At 34.6% G+C, this 20343-nt stretch overlaps 2 protein-coding genes across 2 annotated transcripts in view; one reads left to right on the top strand and one right to left on the bottom strand.

Moving 5' to 3' along the window:
• The window catches only part of CTNNA3 (catenin alpha 3), a 1586247-nt gene that overhangs the window by 488975 nt on the left and 1076929 nt on the right, over nucleotides 1-20343 (top strand). The window lies entirely within an intron of this gene.
• The window catches only part of LRRTM3 (leucine rich repeat transmembrane neuronal 3), a gene marked incomplete at both ends in the record, with an annotated part of 177870 nt that continues 169182 nt past the window's right edge, over nucleotides 11656-20343 (bottom strand). Inside the window, one exon of the mRNA XM_082673108.1 lies at nucleotides 11656-11865. Within this exon, the coding sequence (XP_082529234.1) occupies nucleotides 11656-11865 (210 nt within the window). The remainder of the gene's footprint in view (nucleotides 11866-20343) is intronic.

The raw sequence follows: 20343 nt of genomic DNA, 5'->3' as shown, positions 1-20343 counted from the left end.
ACAGAGTCTCAAATGGCATTTACTTTGAGGACTTTTCAGATTTTCTTCCAGCAAAATTAATTATTCTTTCTCCATCAATCCTATAGCATCATGCATATACTTCATTTTTAGAAATATCACACTGAATTGCAATTATTTATTCACTTTTAAGCATTTGGTCACTTTATCACCTATCTTAGTCCTTGCATGTTATAGTAAAAGCTGAATAAATACTTATTTGATTGAATTGAATTAAAAATGCCAAAGTAATTGATATAATATAAAGGATAATCCCTATAGAAAAGAACAGGCACTCAGAATAAATACCTGTGAATGAAAATTTATAACTATCAAGTGGCCACAGAGATAGCTGCAAGTTAATAGTCCAAATGATAAGCAAAATTTGATAAGAGAATGTTTCTCAACCTCATTTGCACTTTTTAAATATAACAACTTTATTGACAGCTGTCTGTACTTTTTTTTTTAAGATGTTGGGGGTAGGAGTTTATTAATTCATTAGTTTATTTTTGCTGTGTTGGATCTTCGTTTCTGTGCGAGGGCTTTCTGTAGTTGTGGCAAGCGGGGGCCACTCTTCATCGCGGTGCGCGGGCCTCTCGCTATCGCGGCCTCTCGTTGCGGAGCACGAGCTCCAGACGTGCAGGCTCAGTAGTTGTGGTTCACGGGCCCAGTTGCTCCACAGCATGTGGGATCCTCCCAGACCAGGGCTCGAACCCATGTCCCCTGCATTAGCAGGCAGATTCTCAACCGCTGCACCACCAGGGAAGCCCTGTCTGTACTTTTAAGGCAGAAATAATTCTGCTTATTTTGTTAAATTTTGATGTGTTCATGAAATATTTTACTGTAGTGAATATTAATATTGAGTAAATGTGAATTCTATTAGTGGGTCTGTTTTCTGTTACCAAAGTGATTTTGATCATGACCTTTAATCATATTCTACTTTAGTTTCTTTATTTGTGAAATGGAGCAATCAAAAGTAAAAGTTGTGTTTACTTTTTGGAATAAAAATTATGGTTAATATTTACCAAGGTTAACATAAAGACTGAAGAGGTTGTAAAAAGAAAAAGTCAGTCAATTGGTAGGCCATTTTTTCACCTGATGCCGAACAGTAATTTGACTGAGGATGTTATAATTGTTAGCTTCTAAGAAATTATTTGATTTAATTCACATAATTATTTTAAATTAATAAAGTTGTCTGAATCAGTCTTCAAAATGCGTTATGAACATTTTAATGAAACAGATATAACATTTCCCACAAAGGATTAATACTATTTAACACCTCCCCGCCCCAAAGAAAAATAAAATACAGTGAATAAATAGCAATATAAAGAGAAATAGAGTTGAGGAAAAGTTGGGAAATACTTAACGTCCATCTAGAAAGGCCACAAGTTTGCTGTGGCCAGAGTAAAATTTGGGTCCGAACTTTTAGGCAGTCAGGACAAAAATTGAGTTTGGTGTTTCTATGCCAGACAAGCACGACTCTAACAAATACTATTGGAGTAACAAATGTACATAAATAAAAACACAGTGTTCTTTCTTCACTTTCCTCTCTTCATTTTACCCATCTGAATGCTGTTAGTCTTACATTCTATATTTCTATCTCAGTTCTCACTTTTGCCCAGAATTATCCCCAACAACTCTGCTAACTTTGATTTCATCTTCTGATTGCCGTCTGCACTTACAGGTATTCAATTTAACTTGATTTTTTTTTCTTAATATGAATGCCTTTTCTCTTTGCTGAGACTATAAGTCCCTTGAGAACGAGGACTATATCGTATACTTTTTTATATCTCTCGAAGATTCTTGCTTTCCACTTGACATATATTGGTTATCTAATAAACACATCCATTATATTGATGTCTTCAGTTGTAGCCTTAAGTGAATAGAATTTTAAGTATTTGGCTTATGAAGCTGACTTTAAATGGGCAGTTGGTAGGGGTCAGTTTGTCTGTATATCATCTGAATTTTAATTCTTGTTCCACAATTTAGAAGCTGTATGTTATCAATACATAGTCACTTTGATCATCATTTTCCTTATCTTTTTAAGGGATAACAATAGTACTTACTTTATAGGGTTATTATTAATCCTGTTAACCATATTAATGAGTATTAAATGAATTAATACAAGTAAAATGTTTAGAAAAGTAAACATTAAGTGTTAATTATTATCATTTTGTTTTAAAGTGCTTAGTACTAAGTCATTATTTCTGGAAATAATTAAATTCTGGTGGCAATTATAGAGCACAGTCAATTGTCTGCCCTCAGAAAGTGAAAGTATATGACAATAAAACTATGTCATCATTATAGAGAATTATGTTTATATTCAGAGTAGCTTGAAGGCATATACTTATCTGAAATCTATATTTGATTATTAAATTTAAAAGAAGTGACCCCAAACTACATGTTTTATATTACTTAAAGTATTTATCTGTTAAAAGACACTTCTTCCTATCCCTTTATGGTAGTACCAAGGTGTCATATTAGTTCACACATTTTTGTTCCATAACTGGAATCAAATGCAAGGAAAACATTAATAAGGGCTACTACCCCAGCCTTATGTTATTCTTCCAGAAAATGATGAAGTACGACAAGGGTTCATTGTGAAATAGGCATGTCTAAAATCCAACAATGGTTCAAGAAACTCAAGTTTGGAGTTTGTTAAGGAAGAACTGGCAAAGAGTTTTGAAGGATGTCCAGTACACTGATCTTAAGATTTCATCAAATCCAAAGGTGAAAAACTGTCCACCTCACAAAGATCTCAGGTTTTTCTCCAGATAGCTGAAGTTCAGAGATATTCAGTGTCTTTCCTTAGACCTCTTTGTTATAAATGTAGTCAGAGTAGAGCTGGGATGGGTCTCTAGGCTCTTGTCTCAAGGCAATAATTTCCTTATTTTATAAATGAATATAAAATAACACCCATAGATAATGAATATTACAAGTGTCTTGGTCAAGAACTGCTAGAGAGGACTTTAGAAACCATATTTCCAGCTTCCGACTGCGGTGGACATGCTATTCCAGTAATTGCGTTATAGTAGAGCAGAACGAATAGGGTTGATCCAGTCTTTCACCATGTTTTCATCAGACTGTTTAGGGCATTGTCTTTATGTATCTGTAATTGAAAGCAAATATATCATTGATGTAAAACAGTAAGCACAGATGGAGTATATTTAAAACACAGTTCATTTCTCAACATCAGAATCTGACTAGGTATTTATGAATTAATGTAATTACTCATGGTTAAAAGCAGCTTATATTTGGGCTGTTTCAAAATGGATCTTGAAAAGAGCATTTGGTATTTAGTTTGAATCTTTTATTCTGACTTTGCAGTTTTTCTCAGGAGAAATAATAGTGATAGTTAAAGTATTTTTTATCCTTAGTATTTTCTCTTTCGGTAGAATTAATTCTATCTATTTAATATGTATTGCCATCACAGATATCTGCTTGTTTTTATGTCCCTAATGTCAATATTGGTTTTTACTGATGACATTTGATGACATAAATGTTATTGTAAATTTTAATTATTAGTCTTAAATTTTAAAATTACTTGCAGGCTATCTAATGAGAATAAATCACATTTCTTTTACCTAACTCTCGGTATGTGTAGTTTTTTTTTGTCTTCTTCATTGTCCTTTATCACATCTTCAGCCCAGATACAAGGAGCAACTTTGTTGTTCCAAATCAGAATTACTTTAGATATTTCAGTTATAATTTCTGTATGGTGGTCGTGGTGCCAGGATGAACAGATGTAATGATATTAAATTCAGGATGCTAGAGCTTCTTTCTTTGCTGGATTTATTAATTGTTTTACATTTATAGCATATAGTTTTATCACAGTTGTAGTAGTGGCAATTTTTAGTAGAATTTTGACTTACAGTATTTTACTGGCTCTTGAATCCCATGTGGATTATTAAAAACTGTTTTTTACATGGATGTTACATATTCAGATAGTGTGATGGAGTAAAATGGTAATGTAACTTCCCAATTATATTACCTTGGGCTTGTGCAAGTTCAGGGAGAAATAGGAGAGATTGTTAGTCCAGTGGTTTGATAAAATGCTCCTAGAGACACTAATGGAATGAATAGTAACCACTATTTTTGTTGTTGTTGTTTGTTTTGTTTTTTTTGCGGTACGCGGGCCTCTCACTGTTGTGGCCTCTCCCGTTGCGGAGCACAGGCTCCGGACGCGCAGGCTCAGCGGCCATGGCTTACGGGCCCAGGTGCTCTGCGGCACGTGGGATCCTCCCAGACCGGGGCACGAACCCATGTCCCCTGCATCGGCAGGCGGACTCTCAACCACTGCACCACCAGGGAAGCCCAGTAGCCGCTATTTAATAATCATTTGTTAATAGCTGAAACTAAGGAAGATTTATTTGATGATGTGAATTTAAAAATAAATGTAAAAAAAATTATTTGGCCACCTGCACATAATGATGAAAACATTTGTATTACCTTCACAAGGAAAATTATATTTATTTTTAATTTAAACTATATATTATTGAATATGTTCTGAGTAACAGGACAAGCAGAATGTACATTGTTATAGAGGTTATCGTCCTGCCTCCTTTATGTAACATGCTCCTAGATTCCATATCATTTGTGTAAGTAATGATACTTCTACAAAAAATATCCCCATATAAAATCATCAAAGGAAATATTCTGCAACCTCTAAGCCATGTCATTGCCAGTCATCGTTTTCTGACTGTAGATGATTGGTCTTTTTTCACATTGTCATTGCACTCGTTACTTTATTGACTGTCTATATAGTTTTTGCTTCAATTGACAACCTTCCCTCCATCTTTGGCCAGTTGAAGTTTATATTATGGATATCTACTTATCATGTTTTTGTCATAAGTTTATAATATGCTAGAAAAATTGGAAATGAAAATAAAACATGAGTATTTGGGAGTATTTATTTATTTTTGCGGTATGCGGGCCTCTCCCGTCACGGAGCACAGGCTCCGGATGCGCAGGCTCAGCAGCCATGGCTCACGGGCCCAGCTGCTCCACAGCACGTGGGATCTTCCCGGACTGGGGCACGAACCCATGTCCCCTGCATCGGCAGGCGGACTCTCAACCACTGCGCCACCAGGGAAGCCCTGGGAGTATTTATTATTTGAAGGATTTTTTCTTTCAAATGTTCATGCTTTTTAGGAAACAATGTATAAAACTTCAAGAAAATAATAGATATTTCTTTCCATTAAGTTGTGGACTTGGGATATTGAAGGAAATCTCTACACAATGTGAAATAGCTTATGTAATTTTTCTGTTTAGGAATAGGAAAGTACATTCTTTTCCTCCTATCTCCACACCCCTTATTAAAATATATGAGCCCTAATTATATTGATTGTGGTCTTTGTTAACATTTGAAAATGTGCTATTGGGTGGTAGGAGCACATCCTTAGAGTCAGGAGCACTGGATTTGAATCCCCAGCTCTACTATATAAGCCTTGGCAAATTATTCAGCTACCATGATTCTTATTTTCCTTTTTTTAAAATGGTGGTTATACCTGTTTCCTAAGATGGTTTGAGAATGAAATGAGGACAACACAATGCCTATTACATCATAAATTAGTCCTTCTCTCCCCACCTCCAGCTCTTCAACGGTTATATTATTATCCATGAAAGCAAGTAATAAGTGAATAACCCAGCTGATTTAAGATAGTTTTCAGAGATTTCTGTTGAAAGAGCTAGCGGGGAGCAAAATCTATAAATAACAGTTTATCAGGAAAAACCTGACCATTTTATGTATAGTTGTCCTTTGTTGCACATTCTCCTAATCAAGAAAAATGTTCATCCAGGCTTAGCAAACTAGATTCACATTGGAATAGGAAAGCACAAGAAGAATTTTAGACTAGAATAAAAAACAATTGAATGGCTTGGCAAAAGTAAATTCATCTGAATAATATTTTGCAAAATTTAGCATGCCTTAGAGATTAGCTCCAGAGATTCTGACTTAGTAAATCTAGTATGGATCCAAGGGATTTGGGTTCATTTTGATTTCTTAATAGTAGCTTTGACGCTATGATAGGTGACAATAGTTTAAACCAATAACTAGAAAAAATATAACTTGTCAACTTTATCCATTCGTATTATTTTAATAGTATTTTTCGTATTAGTCCAGATAAATAACTTCCCTAACTGAAACTGACTGAAAATGATCACTCTAGTGTCTATAGACCTGCTCAGAACTAGAGAGTCCTTTCTTTTATACAGTCTGAGGTAAAGACTGCACCATAGAACCTTTAAGGCCGTGTGCTGCGTTATGCAACACAAGATATGTGTAAATCAGTTTACAAAAGATAAATTAGTGAGTGGTGTTTCAGATGAGAAAACAAGAAGGATTTACTTCAAGGATCCTTTATCATATAGTCCCTTAATGTATTTGAAATATTATTTGATTTATACAAAATAAAATTTCACTTAATTTTTTGGGAAGATATATATCATATAAAAGAAAATCTATAAATAGATGGGAGAAAGGAGGAAGAAATTCGAGAGTTCTCTAAGTCCTAGGTGGCTGAGGCACTCTTTTGCTTTAAGGTCACTGTCTTTAATAGAAAGGTAAATAATCAACTGTGGACTTTTTTGAACACCAATTTTACCCTAACTTAAAAATGTTACATATAAGCCTCTTATCTCATAATAAAATCATTATGTAAGCCATGAGAGTTCTTTACAAATAACCCATCACCGTTTGGTATATATTTTTTAAATTTTCAACTATTTCTTCCCCATTACAGTTGATACTAAAATGAAGCACAATTGCTGATTGTCAGTCTACTCCACCCTTGTGGGTATGTCAGAGTTTTGAAAACCTTGACCCTGGATCCTCTGCCTTTAGTACCTCTCTAGTTAGGGACAGCTGTGGTGAGTTGAGAAGGTAATAAAAGTAGTTGGAGGCTCTTACTTACTGCAAGACTAACATATCTGGATTTCTTACTGTATAATCAACCCATATGGACCTCGGGACTTTTTATGTGTTACGAGGTGGTTATACCATTACCCTGACTGATAAACTGTTAAGAGCTATGCCACTGTAAGATGTTACTATGTCTGCTCTAGAGATTTCTTATCCTTTTTCCTGAGGCTGAATATCTGCTGGTTCCGTTACTTTTTCCTTCATTGGCTACCGTCTACCCAGCAGAAAATCTACATCTGATTGTCTTTCTTCCAGCTTACTAATCATTCACATCAGGTACCTGTTTTCATGCTTGCAGTTTCTTTACTTCTTTTTTTTTTTTTTTTTTGCGGTACGTGGGCCTCTCACTGCTGTGGCCTCTCCCGTTGCAGAGCACAGGCTCCGGACGCGCAGGCTCAGCGGCCATGGTTCACGGGCCCAGCCGCTCCGCGGCATGTGGGATCCTCCCAGACCGGGGCACGAACCCGTGTCCCCTGCATCGGCAGGTGGACTCTCAACCACTGTGCCACCAGGGAAGCCCTTTACTTATTTTTAATGTTGAGTTTGAGAGATGATAACTGTCTTCCAGTCAGGAGCAGAGAAAAACATATATTCTTAATCTCATATACAGTGGTTTTATTTCAGAAAATATTTTTGAAAAAAAGATTCTATTTCTAAGCAGTTTGTGGAGTCATACTGATCTGATTTCAAGTCAGGATTATGTCATTTGTCTTGGATGTTAAATTTGGGCAAGTTCTCTTTCCTTCTAAAAATATAATTTATATTAAAATCTGTCTGATTTTGTGGTTTTGGGAGTAGGGATAGAGACTTGATAAAATGAGCTGATCAAAAATATTATTTGCTTATTAGCATATGTTTTTGCATCTGTACATCAGTTTGGATGAATTACATTTCATTTTTATTGGAAGGAGAATAGAGAAAATTATTCTCTATTAAGATAGATGTAAGAATTCATGGTTCAATAAGTACTTTTGCTGAAACAAAAAAGGAAAAAAAATAAAATTACAAAGGTTTTTCCAATTAGCTCTGAATTGAATGTGTGTTCAGTTGAACATGTGTTAAACATATGTTCAGCCTCACACTGTGAATCTGTTTTATAACTCTATGCATAATCTCGATTTTGGTGATCTTTGTGTTTTTGTGTGTTTGGGGTTTTTCTTGTGCTTCTCAATTTTATTCTGGACCTTGGGGCCTATGTACATCCACTTCTTGGAAGCAACAGTTTTACACATTTACAAATGATGTGATTTGTTAAGAAATTTATGACTTGTTATACTTTCTGAATAAAGAGTTTTAATATGGGCTTCCCTGGTGGCGCAGTGGTTGAGAGTCCGCCTGCCGATGCAGGGGACACGGGTTCGTGCCCTGGTCCGGGAAGATCCCACATGCCGCGGAGCGGCTGGGCCCGTGAGCCGTGGCCGCTGAGCCTGCGCATCTGAAGCCTGTGCTCCGCAGCGGGAGAGGCCACAACAGTGAGAGGCCCGCGTACCGCAAAAAAAAAAAAAAAAAAAAAGAGTTTTAATGTGAGAGCCCAGAGTAGCACACAGAAAGAGTCCATTTAGCCCATATATTATAAGATAGAGGAACTGAGTTAAATTGGGGATTACTAAACAACATGTCAAACATTTTTTCATTCTATTTACTATCTGGAAATTCTCTGGCCCTGATCAGAGAGGGAAGGCTTTTAGTATAGTGGAAAGACTAATAGGGTCTGAATTTTGAGGGTAGTTCAGCTCCACCAATTATTAACCCTGTGTTCTTGGGCAAGTCTCAACTTCTTTGGTATTAATGTATCTTCATAGATTGGTTATGAAGGCAAAATGAGATAATTTATGTGGAATGTGGTTTGTAAGCTTCAAAACACCGCATAAATGTGTTTGCTGTAGCTACCGCTGGTATTGTAACCATGTTGGGCTGAACTGCATTTTTCAACTCCAGACATAGAAACATTTCAGTTGTTTAAAAAGGTGAGAAGTACACAGGAAGGAAGACATGGGGTGGTTAGAAAGAGGAAATGGGAGATTACTGAATTCTGAAAAAGACAGGTTAGAAATAGGGATTTTAGACACAAATATATAAATTGCAAATGTATGCTAAAGATTCCAGAGACAGTCTCCTCTAGCAGGTTTTCATTTCCCCAAAGCCCCCACACCCCAGGACATGGCAGAATAAAAATTAAGCAAACAAGTAACTTAGCATCTTTTTTTTTTTCTTTTTCCTGTTAAAGATCCTTTGGGTTTAATTTCAAATATGACAAATACCAAAATTCTTAGTTTATTTGGCTCTTAATGTACGTAATAAGTCCTCCGATGCACAGAGCTAAGACCTCCCATGCACCTGGTTCCAAGGTGACTGCTTCTATTTATAGTTGTTCACTTCAGATGAACTTAAAATGTTTAAGAAAGAAAGCAGTTTGCTTCAGGAAATAAAGGGCATATATTTGTGAGGCTCCCTGGAACCTTTAAAATTTCTAAAAATCATTTGTCAGTTTGAAAATGTCTGGAAAGAGAAGATATAAAATGCTTATTTACACAAATTAAAAGATATTTGAATCTTTGCAAGGACAACTTCTATGAGAAAAAATTGCAAATGACATTTTGGTTTACATAATAAATAAAATTTTGCATCAGATTTCAGATCCACACATAATAGATTTATAATTAACCCTCTATAGATTTGCTAACTGCAAAGCAAAATATCAGTGTAGAGGATTAAGAATACTCTGACAATAATACAGTGCAAGGAAATTAGAAATTGGAAAAAAGATTAAAATTAAACTAAAAATGACAATTTTCTGAATAGCAAATAATTTATGCAAAATATGTTACAAAATCTGGAATGCTAGATAGTTGATACAAGTACTGTGACATTTAGTTTCATTTAAATTAGTAAGAGTTTGCTCTTCCAACATTTTGTTTTTTTCCCTTCTGACAGTATATTTTCAACAAAAATTTGCTCTTGATTTTTTTAATCCATTCTCTTTGAACCTGTTCTTAAATTTGCCATGATAAACCTGCATAAAACTACACTTTTGATTTTCTTTGGAAGAAATAAAAAATTGAAAGTTTGACATTGGTTTTCACAAATTCTTTTCTTCATTGTTTTTGACTGTGTTTGATCCCTATTAGATTGACATACTCTCAACCTATTTTTGATGTCATGAATTAAAAATGACAACATAAAAAAAGCACTTCTAGTGTAACAGCAATTGAAACTTGCAGTTTTATATTTTAAAAAAAACACAAAAGAATGTGTGAATACCATAGATAAAATAACAATATTTTCAAACAGTAACCTGTGTCAAGCAAACAACAAACAAGTTGATTATTTCAGCCTCTGAAAAGTCAGGTTTTCATAATTTGATTGAATTAACTTTATAATACAATTGGATAATCCATATATGATCTGGGGTGGTTTCAAATTACTCTGGATTATTTTTCAGATAATTTGGAGGTGAATCTCATTATGGATAGCAATATAAACAATTTAGAACATATTAAGGATGTTTACAGTCTACTTGCATGATAAAGTTCCACCATGGCTCATATCTGTATTGAATCAGCTGTAGATGTTTTAAGAGTTCTCTCCCAGGAGAAAATTGATGTAGCACACGAAGTGAAAATTTTCATATATTTCCTTTGAGATGTTGCTAAAATATAGCCTCACCATTCTAAATGGGAAATTGTCTTAAAACCAGGCACATTTTGCACTGATGGTTATTTTTAGGTAAACCACGTTGGGTTAATTAAGAGAAATTACTACTGTACAATTATTATGCTTTATTCTCCCACCTTGGCCTGAAGTAATGAGATGTAACAGAGTTTTTCTTTGTCACTGGCAGCTGCACCTTTTAAGTATATCAAACTCTGTTGCTGTGGTTACGGCCTTTGTTTCCAGTGATGTTTTGTCCATGCTTCCCCCCACCCTTAACAATGGGTTACTCAAAAGAATGAAATAATGAGTCATTCATTCAGAAATACGTTGTTAAAATATCCCTCTTTATCATTACATTTCACTGCTTAGAAACTAGGCTGTAATTCAAGGCAACAGTTAAGTCTGAGAAGTGTTAAAAAATCTTTGATTTTTTTCGTTTATAAGAAAGACCTGTCTATGTAATAGAAGAACTTCTTATAAGTCTCAACAAACCCTTTTTGGTTAATGTATTATTTCTGGACCAAGTAGATAAAATTCTACACAGTAAGCATGATAAAAATCGTGCATGTTTTGCACAGCACATAATTTGAGAGTCAAGGTTTCTGGGCACAAAAGCAGTAACAAAACAGTCCCTACAAAACTGAGTAACTCTGAATAACACAAGAAATAATTTTTGTTAATTTAAAATTTTAGAAACTGAAATACATAAAGTGTGTAAAGTAAAATGTAATTAAATTATGGTACTGTACATACGAGTTGTTTCTATAATTGAAACTTTACAATATGAAAAATACATTAGCTCTGTACAGTTTTTACAGGTAGGTAGGATGAGTTTTGAGAAAAAAGATTTTTTTTTCAGGGTCATACTCTAAGTCAAAAAAATACTGCACAACTTAGCTAATTATAAAGTGTAGAGTTGAAACAATTCATGTCTTCTTTATTTCATGAATCAATCTTGGATTTTTGTTTATTTTAACAGGGGATTGTTTTCTTTTGTTTTTAGAGTCCACAATGAACAAATCCTCCTCATTTTGTCCTTGAGGTTACAAAGTTTGATGGCAACCCATGGTTACCAATTAGCTCAGTTAAGCCAGCTGCTGTTTATGGTCACTGATTCGGCCAGCTGTTGTGATTGTGCTCAGGTCCAGCTCAGTCTCTAGGTGTGTTTCCATCGTATCTTCCTGTGCATTCGTTTCAAAGGATTTATGAGAGAGAAGTTCATGATGCACCCCACAGTAACTTATCGTGGGCTGGTCGTATGCCAGAAAAGTTGACACATTCATTGATAAAGGTATCTGGGGAAAAATGACACGAGAAAAGTCAGTTATAAAAAGACAACTTTGGGGGCAAGATTTGGGGAATGTGAAGTGCTGACCTGACTACCATGGGTATATCTGTGGCTCAAGAGTCCCCCGCTATCTCACCAATGTCCTTCGTTCTCATACTAGCACGCAGAATGCAACAGTTCTAAAGCCTGAGATGGAGCTGCTCAATTCTTAACTAGAACCTTCAGATAAATAGGAACCTAAGCGATTCTGAAAATGCTAAAAGCTTTGTTAGAAAAGTCAGAAGAATGCTTTTCCTCAGTGAGGTAAATTTGTAGTTTTAGAACTAAGAAAAATATTATTTGGTTACTTATGGTATTGGAATACAATTGAACAGTGGTTCTCAAACTGTATCATGCATAAAAATCACCTCCCCCTTCTTCAGCTCCAACATCCACTTCCCTGGTTTTTTCTTAATTTAGTAGGTCTGAGGTGGGACCTGTAATTTGTATTTCTTATAGTTCCCATATGATACTGGTGCTGTTAATCCACGCACCACACTTTGAGAACCACTGCAGAAGAGAATTGTCTAGGCAAGTCATTCTGGCTCTTCTTACCCAATAAGTTCTTCTTCTTTTTTTTTTTTTTCCACATTTTAAAGTGTTTTTACCTATATGATCTGGATACTATAACTTAATATTACTTCAGAAAAGCTATAACATTGTAACATGCTATGAAATAAAGAGTGGGGTTATCTTCATGATGGTCTTTTTTAAAAAGCACCTTTTCTTCACTCCCATAGGTGCTCTTTTGGACAGTAGCAATGATGGTGCCTGACTGTGCTATGATTGCCGAAATAGTCCTGTACACCTGTGGCTTTGTCACAGCTTGGCCACTGTCAGTAAAGATTGTGGCTGTGTATCCCCTGTCAATACCTTCTTAATGTTTATTTTGCCATGAGCATTCTTTGAAACATTAATGTCTGTAGCTTGATCCATATATCTAAACTCTAAGGTTTAGAGAACTCCCAGGAAGAAACTCTGACTTCTATGAAAGTCTAAAAGCAACCAAGGAAGAGGCTAGTTTGAAGGAATCAGCGATATATGTGTGGAAGGGACTCATTGCTAATTGCAGCTTAATGAAAGGAAGCAAGTTCTAAAAATAGGAAAAAGCAAGAGTGACCATTGTGAACAGAAGGGAAACATATGTGTTACAGACAAAAGGTAGTTTGAAATGTAATCAGATGTCAAAGTCTAGAGATTATTCCCATTTCTTTCAATAAGATTAAAAAAAATTGTTCTAAAAAGTAGGCAGTTTTGAGGAAACTTCAGCCTTGATCTCTGTTTAATATCCTAATTACTAATTCATGTTGTTGAATTACCTTGGATAAAAACTTCCACCATTCTTATTTGGTGGTAGATAAAATATATTTCTCTTTGGTCACCTCAGACTAAATTCCTCTAATCTCAGCTAAGATTGGAGCCCAAAGCCCTAGATTTTATTAACTCCTTCTTTACTTTCTTAGTCCTTTTCTCCATACATAAGAATCCTTTTTGCCTCTTTCCATCCCTATCTTTCTATCCTTATTTAGTTTTCCTTTAGTAAAAATTAGTTGAGCTGTTATTTCCCTGTTTTCTCTTGTATTCACTTCTTTTGAGATTATAATGTCTTTTTAATATGAACATTTCAATGTATCAAACATGTAGGGCTTAGTCCTTGGAGACAGAAATGTAATCCCCTTCATCAAATTACATTCCCGAGAACTCTTCCTATTTATGTGAATTTTTAAAAATTTGAAGCATGCTACCTGATGTGTGAATGAAAGACATCATACGCTTTAAAAAGTGGTCAAGGTGATTGGAAGATCATAAAGAAAATAATACGATGCTTCCAAAGATGCTCATTTAAAATAAGGAAGAACTATTGCTACAGATGAAATAGCTCAGATAACTAAAATACAATATATTATTATGCAAAAGTAATTGTGCAGCATGAATAGATTTGAGTTATAGGAGAGAATGAAAATAGAACTGTTACTGGGTGCGTGAGTTTAACATTAGCCTCTGGGAAATCAATGTTCTGTAATGTGTTATGGGTCATATATCTGTAGGATTTTATATACTTGTTCTTATTTGTTATGGAAACTTATGGTTTATATATGCTATATCATTCCTGGCTTACTTGGAATTTACTGTGAATAATTCATAATTTTTATGGTGATGATTTATGAAAAATAATAAACCATGATACATTTATTCTGTGTGTGTGTGTGTGTGTGTGTGTACACAATTTCCTGCTTGATTTAGTATCTAGAGGCTGCTGGTATCCAGAGTGCAAGTCCTAATTTGAACTATATGAGGTAGTTAGTGCTCATTATTTATTTAAAAATCCCACATATTTTCTTTATAGAGTTTCTTATTTGGAGATATGTTTTATTTTAAAACTCCTAGCCCCCTGGTTATACTTTTTTAATGTCAAGTCATATTTTTCACATTTTAATCTTTCTGAAATTGGGATGGTACTTATAATTAGTGTGGATGTTTAACATGTATTTTCTTCCCTGCAATTGAAAGTGATTCTTAAAGTTGATGATATCTTAATATCAAGAAAATAACATACTAAGTTGTATTTGTAAGTAGAATTTAACAGCTAAACTTATCTGAATACATCACAGTAGATTTCTCCCAGGTTGACTTAAATGATTTTGCAAATCTGAAAGTTAGCATTAGTTATATTCACGTGTATATTCATAGGAATATACACATGTATTGACATACACATATACACAATATATAAAGACATACATAAATACACATATATATTATATATATATATAATCTTGTGGCCAGTTACTTATGATTTCAAAATTATTTAAATGTGGTATGGAAAGTGCAAATTTTGGTGATATATTAGTTTTGGACAACTATTTCATATTTGTTGTATAAAATATATACATAGATGTATACTGTATCTATAGAAATATTATTTACACACACACATGCACACATAGTGGCTGGGTAGTGATGGAGAGGCTATCCACTGGCATTAAGCAAATATCTTGAGGCTCAGATACAGTCCATGTAAATCCATTCTTGTCACCCAGTCAGTAAATATAGCAGCCCTTTCTCCTTCCTCACATAATCGTCAGTCATGTGACCTTGTTCCCTATGTTTTCTCTTCCCTTTCCAATCTGACCTGGGTATTCTCTATTCATCCTCTCTGTCTCTGTCCCTTTCTCCATTGTTACCTGATTTATATTAATGTGCGCGAGAGGCACACAGCCATGCTCTCCCCTATGGATAGAGTATTCAACAGGACAGTCCCAGTTTATGCTTATTGTCCCATTTTGGAAAATAAATCACTTTAGTCAACCTACCTGAAGATGACCCAAATATGTTTGTTTGTTTGTTTGTTTTTGTTTTTTGTGGTATGCGGGCCTCTCACTGTTGTGGCCTCTCCCCTTGCGGAGCACAGGCTCCGGACGCGCAGGCTCAGCGGCCATGGCTCACGGGCCCAGCCGCTCCGCAGCATGTGGGATCTTCCCGGACCGGGGCACAAACCCGTGTCCCCTGCATTGGCAGGCGGACTCTCAACCACTGCGCCACCAGGGAAGCCCCCAAATATGTTATTTTATAAAATGAAAATGAATAGCAAGGGCAGTAGGAGATATAAATCTAATAAGCCTCTGCTTCCCCAGACCTTTTGTTACAGGGCTCTATTTAAAGTGTCCATAGAGTTTTCTTGTCCCTTCTGAGAGAACAGTTTCTTTCAGTGAATTTTAACCCGATAAACTCCTATTTATAATTACTTACGGTTTCCTTCGATACTTTAGGTCAGTATTTTTCAGGTGAGTTAATTATTCTTAAGGCATAACTTATAGAGTTCCAAGAATATGAAAACTTAACTCCCCAGAAAGCAATATCATCTAGAGTCTGAACTAAGAAATCATTATATGCTATTCTAATGATGAGAGGTAGAAGCTGACATTATTTAGGAAATTCCCCTCAGGAAAAATTTCTACTCTGCTAAACTAGTTACTGTCTTGACATCAATGATATTTGCCTAAGCAGTAATTTTCCAATGTCTGTCTCAACATCACATATATGTACCTTTCACATACACAAATTTTGTAATGTTAGATGAATAAAAATAACTCATTATTAAGTCTTTTTTCCCATTCATTTAAAATGTTCGAGCTTGTGACTTTAAGGGGAAAGAATAACTTTTTAAAGTTTCCAATTTGTGATTAAGTAAAAATGGTCATTTTAATCTTATATTCACTGCAAAATAATATGTATATTTGTACACATATATATGTGTATATATAAATATGCATGTGTATTGCTCATATTCTAATTAGTTGGTTACAGGCCATTTAAACATCTTTTCCGTAGGATAGCAAGGATTATTTTAAGTACAGTAAGTACTCTGAAGAACAGAAAATGACAGTCCACTTTTGAGAGGGAATAATAAAAAGGTTGTTTTTCCCTCTCTAGAATTGCAAAAAAGGAAATATTTGCTTGTTGAATGTTATTTCTGAGTAGAGTTTTTCTAAGTATAAATATTTCTATGGATTATCATTGAGGAGAATGCCCATGCTGTTCCCATACATCACGGGCGAAATCTTCTATTTTTATAAGGCCAATGTTACCTAGCGAGTATTCTACCTCTCTAGGCTATTGAAAGGATGTGACTTTAGGGTTTTTGTAGCTAACAGCGTTTTGTTTTTCAGTAATCTGCATGTAGTGAAAGAAACAGACTTGCTTCATGAAGGAATTAATTTTTTAAGATGTAGCCTTTATCACTATCAAGACATTTTGCCCCATTTTATGTTGTAATTCAGAGGCCTATTATTTTACATTTGTTTTTCATCTACTAAATTTAATGAATTTTCAGTTGAGCCTATTTCTACCTATTAATATATAAAATAAAAAACAGGCATTATAATGTTTTTCCAATTAATAGTATTTCTCTAGTTTGTCTCTAAATTTGTCTCAAACTGGGCTCATTATCTCTGGATCCAAACTAAGTTCTTCCCATGGTCCTTTTTCTGTTTTGGGGAGCACCAAGTTAAGTCAGCTTTGCCAGTCCCCTTCAAACACTTCCTTGTCCCTTGTTCCAAATGTCCCATTTTTTTGTCCATTACTTTGTTGACATCAATGACATATATCTTTTGCATGCATCCACTTCTCTCATTTCTGTTGCCATTATCTTGGCTCAAAATATTATTACCTTGTTTACTTTAGTGATTGTATGACTGGCATGCCTAATCAGTAGAGTCAAAAATAAAACTAAATATTTGTAAATTCATTTCTCGAGATTATATTTCTATTTAATTAAATGTAAGCAGCATGTAGAAAATAGTGAATGCTTTTTTCTTTTCTTTTTTATCATGTCTGAATCATTACTCTGTCTTTGCAAAGAAGTGGGATTTGAAATGTACTTTATTCTGGGAAATTACCTTCCTTAAAAACATTATATCATATGTACATATAGATATATGTGAGTACACACATGTACATATCACACCACTGCTTGTAAATTTCTCAATCTATTTAAAGAAGTGTTTTAATTTTTTCAGAATGCACTTGCTAATGACTTTATTCTTGTTTATCTTGATGCCTCTACTTTCTGTTTCATTTATATAGGTTATGTAAATTTTCCAGACTAGCCTTTGGTTGTGTTAGAGTATGTACAATTGGGGATGTGTATTGGGGATTGGTTAGAAACATTTGTTTCAGTGCTACCAAACATGAGTTTTGTGTACAGGGGATTGGGGATTGTGTTTTGGGGATTGGTTAGAAACATTTGTTTCAGTGCTACCAAACATGAGTTTTGTGTACAGGCTGGTAGTTTTACTGATGGTAAAAATAGAAAGTTGTGTCTTTGGTATTACTTGAGTAATATTAAGAAACTTGATGGAAAATATCTTTTCTACTGGCTTGATTCTTGAAAATCATGTTACTAATTAATACTTTGTTTTCTAAGTATTGAGGCAGTTGGTAAAATGTAAGTATTATATAAGAAAAATAGTGTAAGAAATTATCACACTGCAGCTTGGTTCACTGGAAGAGTGTCGAAGTTTGCCTAGATGTTACCTCTGGTCCTACCTTAATTCTTTAGGATTTCTGCAGTGATTTCTCTTCCTAGCCACCTGAGTGGCTGTGGGCACTTGTTTCATCTCTTGGTCTGCCTGGACACCTGCCTGGACACGTCTCTAACTTTCTCCTCATTACCATCACTGTCATTTATTGAGCATTTACTGTGTGCTAGGTACCATGCTACATGCTGCACTCAGGTCATCTTATTTAAGCCTCCCAAGGCTGTTGTAAGATAAATATAATTATTCCCATTTTACAGTTGAAAAAAACTAAGACTTAGATGGTTTAAGTAATTAGTTAAAAATCATTTACCTGGTGAGTTGCAGAAGTGGTTGCCTGACTTCCTAACCAGTATGCTTTATTTCTTATTTATCACTTTATCTAACTCACACTGGCTTTGGAGCCTAGAGAGGTGAACACAGTATCATGTGTCTGATACTATTTAGACACCAATTATCAACATTGGATCTTATTTCCAGTAGGGTAAACACTATGATTTGCTAAGCTACACTTTAGCTTTCTGATACTGCTTTGCGCTTTGGGTCCTCAGGAAAGAAACCTATAGTTGATCAGGCATTCACAATGTGGATGGATGGTGACAGCTCAGAATCAAAGCTCTCTTCTTCTTACTAAGCTCATATTGGCCAAATACAAAGTGTAAGGGGAAGGGTCTAATCTGGAGAACATTCTGGACTGGGATAGGAGCCTTACATATACACCCAGATAAAATACGTGTAAGATTATTTAGGGAGACCTTTAGGGATTTTAAAACTAGGTGTCTGTGTTGACTTGGAAATTGGTAGAAATTTTTCCAATTAAATGATGTTAGTTTTTCTTTTTAACAAGAAGTTTAAAGAGTTAGAAACCTCAGTTAATCTGGTTATTTTGTTTTATATTAAATGATATTGTTTTGATTTCTTTCTGTACATAAAAGAGTTATAAGTAGGTGCTGGAGTACAGGAGGACTGGGGAAGTGGATAAACAAACATGAATAAGGTATAATTTCTGCTCCCTGACAAAATCATAGACTAGTGAAGGAGATACACATATAATGCAAGAAAGGAAAGAGAGGCAATGGACGGGGTGAGCTAGTAGGCAAGTTGTGTGCTTGTATAAGGATGTGTGTGTGTATATATATATGTATATATATGTATATGTATATATATATGTAAGGGAGGGTGTGTGTGTGTGTATACATATATATATATATATATATATATATATATATATGTATACACACACACACACACACTTTGCTCTGACTGGCTGATTCTACTTATTATGTCATTTATCCCTTGCAGGTGCAAAACAAACTAGCCATCTTCTTTGTTTGGAAATAGTGTTGTTATTTTCCAGATTTATTGGCAAGAGTCAATATTGCTGAGAAGTGATTTAATGTTTACTTTTATAGACTCTCCCACAAAGATACTATATTTTACTTTGAAATTTATTTGTTTGAAAAGCAATCTATCTCTTGGAGCTCTTAAGCATTCTAATGGTTAATTAGTGTGAGTATAATAGACTGTTGGATCATCAATTTTAATTATCTTGATTCTACTAGTAATTTAGTTAAAGAAGCATTTTCAGGAAGTGCTTAATTAAGAGCCTGAATTTATGTTATGCTACCTTTACACTTATAAAACAAACTAGTTTTTTACACTTTTAAATTCTTAGATGAAATCAACACCTTAATACTAAATTTCAGTATTTTCTTAAGATATAAGTTGCCAACTAAAGTAACAATTGCTATCTATAACAAGTATAGGGTAATAAGACAGGAACTCAATATGATTTTGAAAAATTTCAGATGTCTGTAACTTGAGAATAATGTGAAAGAAAACACTATTTGCAGGAGGATAATAATTCTTCTAGTGCCTTTTGTGTGAAAAAAAATTTTTTGTGAACTCCTGCAGAGTGATATCACAAAGTGAAAAAAAAATGAGTTCCATTTGAAAGTTAATAGTTCTACTTGCATTAAAGTGCAATTTAAAATATGTATCTTAAATATTTAAATGAGTTTGCCCTTTGTGAGTGTATTTTCTTCTTTACGAACAATTTGTATTTCAGTTTTGCAACAAGAAATAACTATGGGTTGGCTATATGAATTATTTTCATAAATCCATGTGCTTGTGTCCACAAAACCAAATAGAAATATTCATTCAATAACTTACTGACTTCAACAAAGACTTGCTGAATGCTTTCGCTGGTCCTGATGCTGGGCTAGTTGCTGGAGATACACCAAGTCCTTGGCCTCAAGGCTTCTGGATGGAACATAAACCCTTCTAACATACACTTATATTAGACCATAACCTTTTTGAGTTCAAAAATCTATGACTAACCACATTTTTCTATGCCTTATGTTGTTTCATGTGGTGGTCACTTAAACACAGTAAGAACTAAATACATA

The sequence above is a fragment of the Grampus griseus genome, assembly GCF_964374135.1.
Source record: "Grampus griseus genome assembly, chromosome: 16".
Lineage (NCBI taxonomy): Eukaryota > Metazoa > Chordata > Mammalia > Artiodactyla > Delphinidae > Grampus > Grampus griseus.
This window is presented reverse-complemented; position numbering and strand designations above follow the sequence as displayed.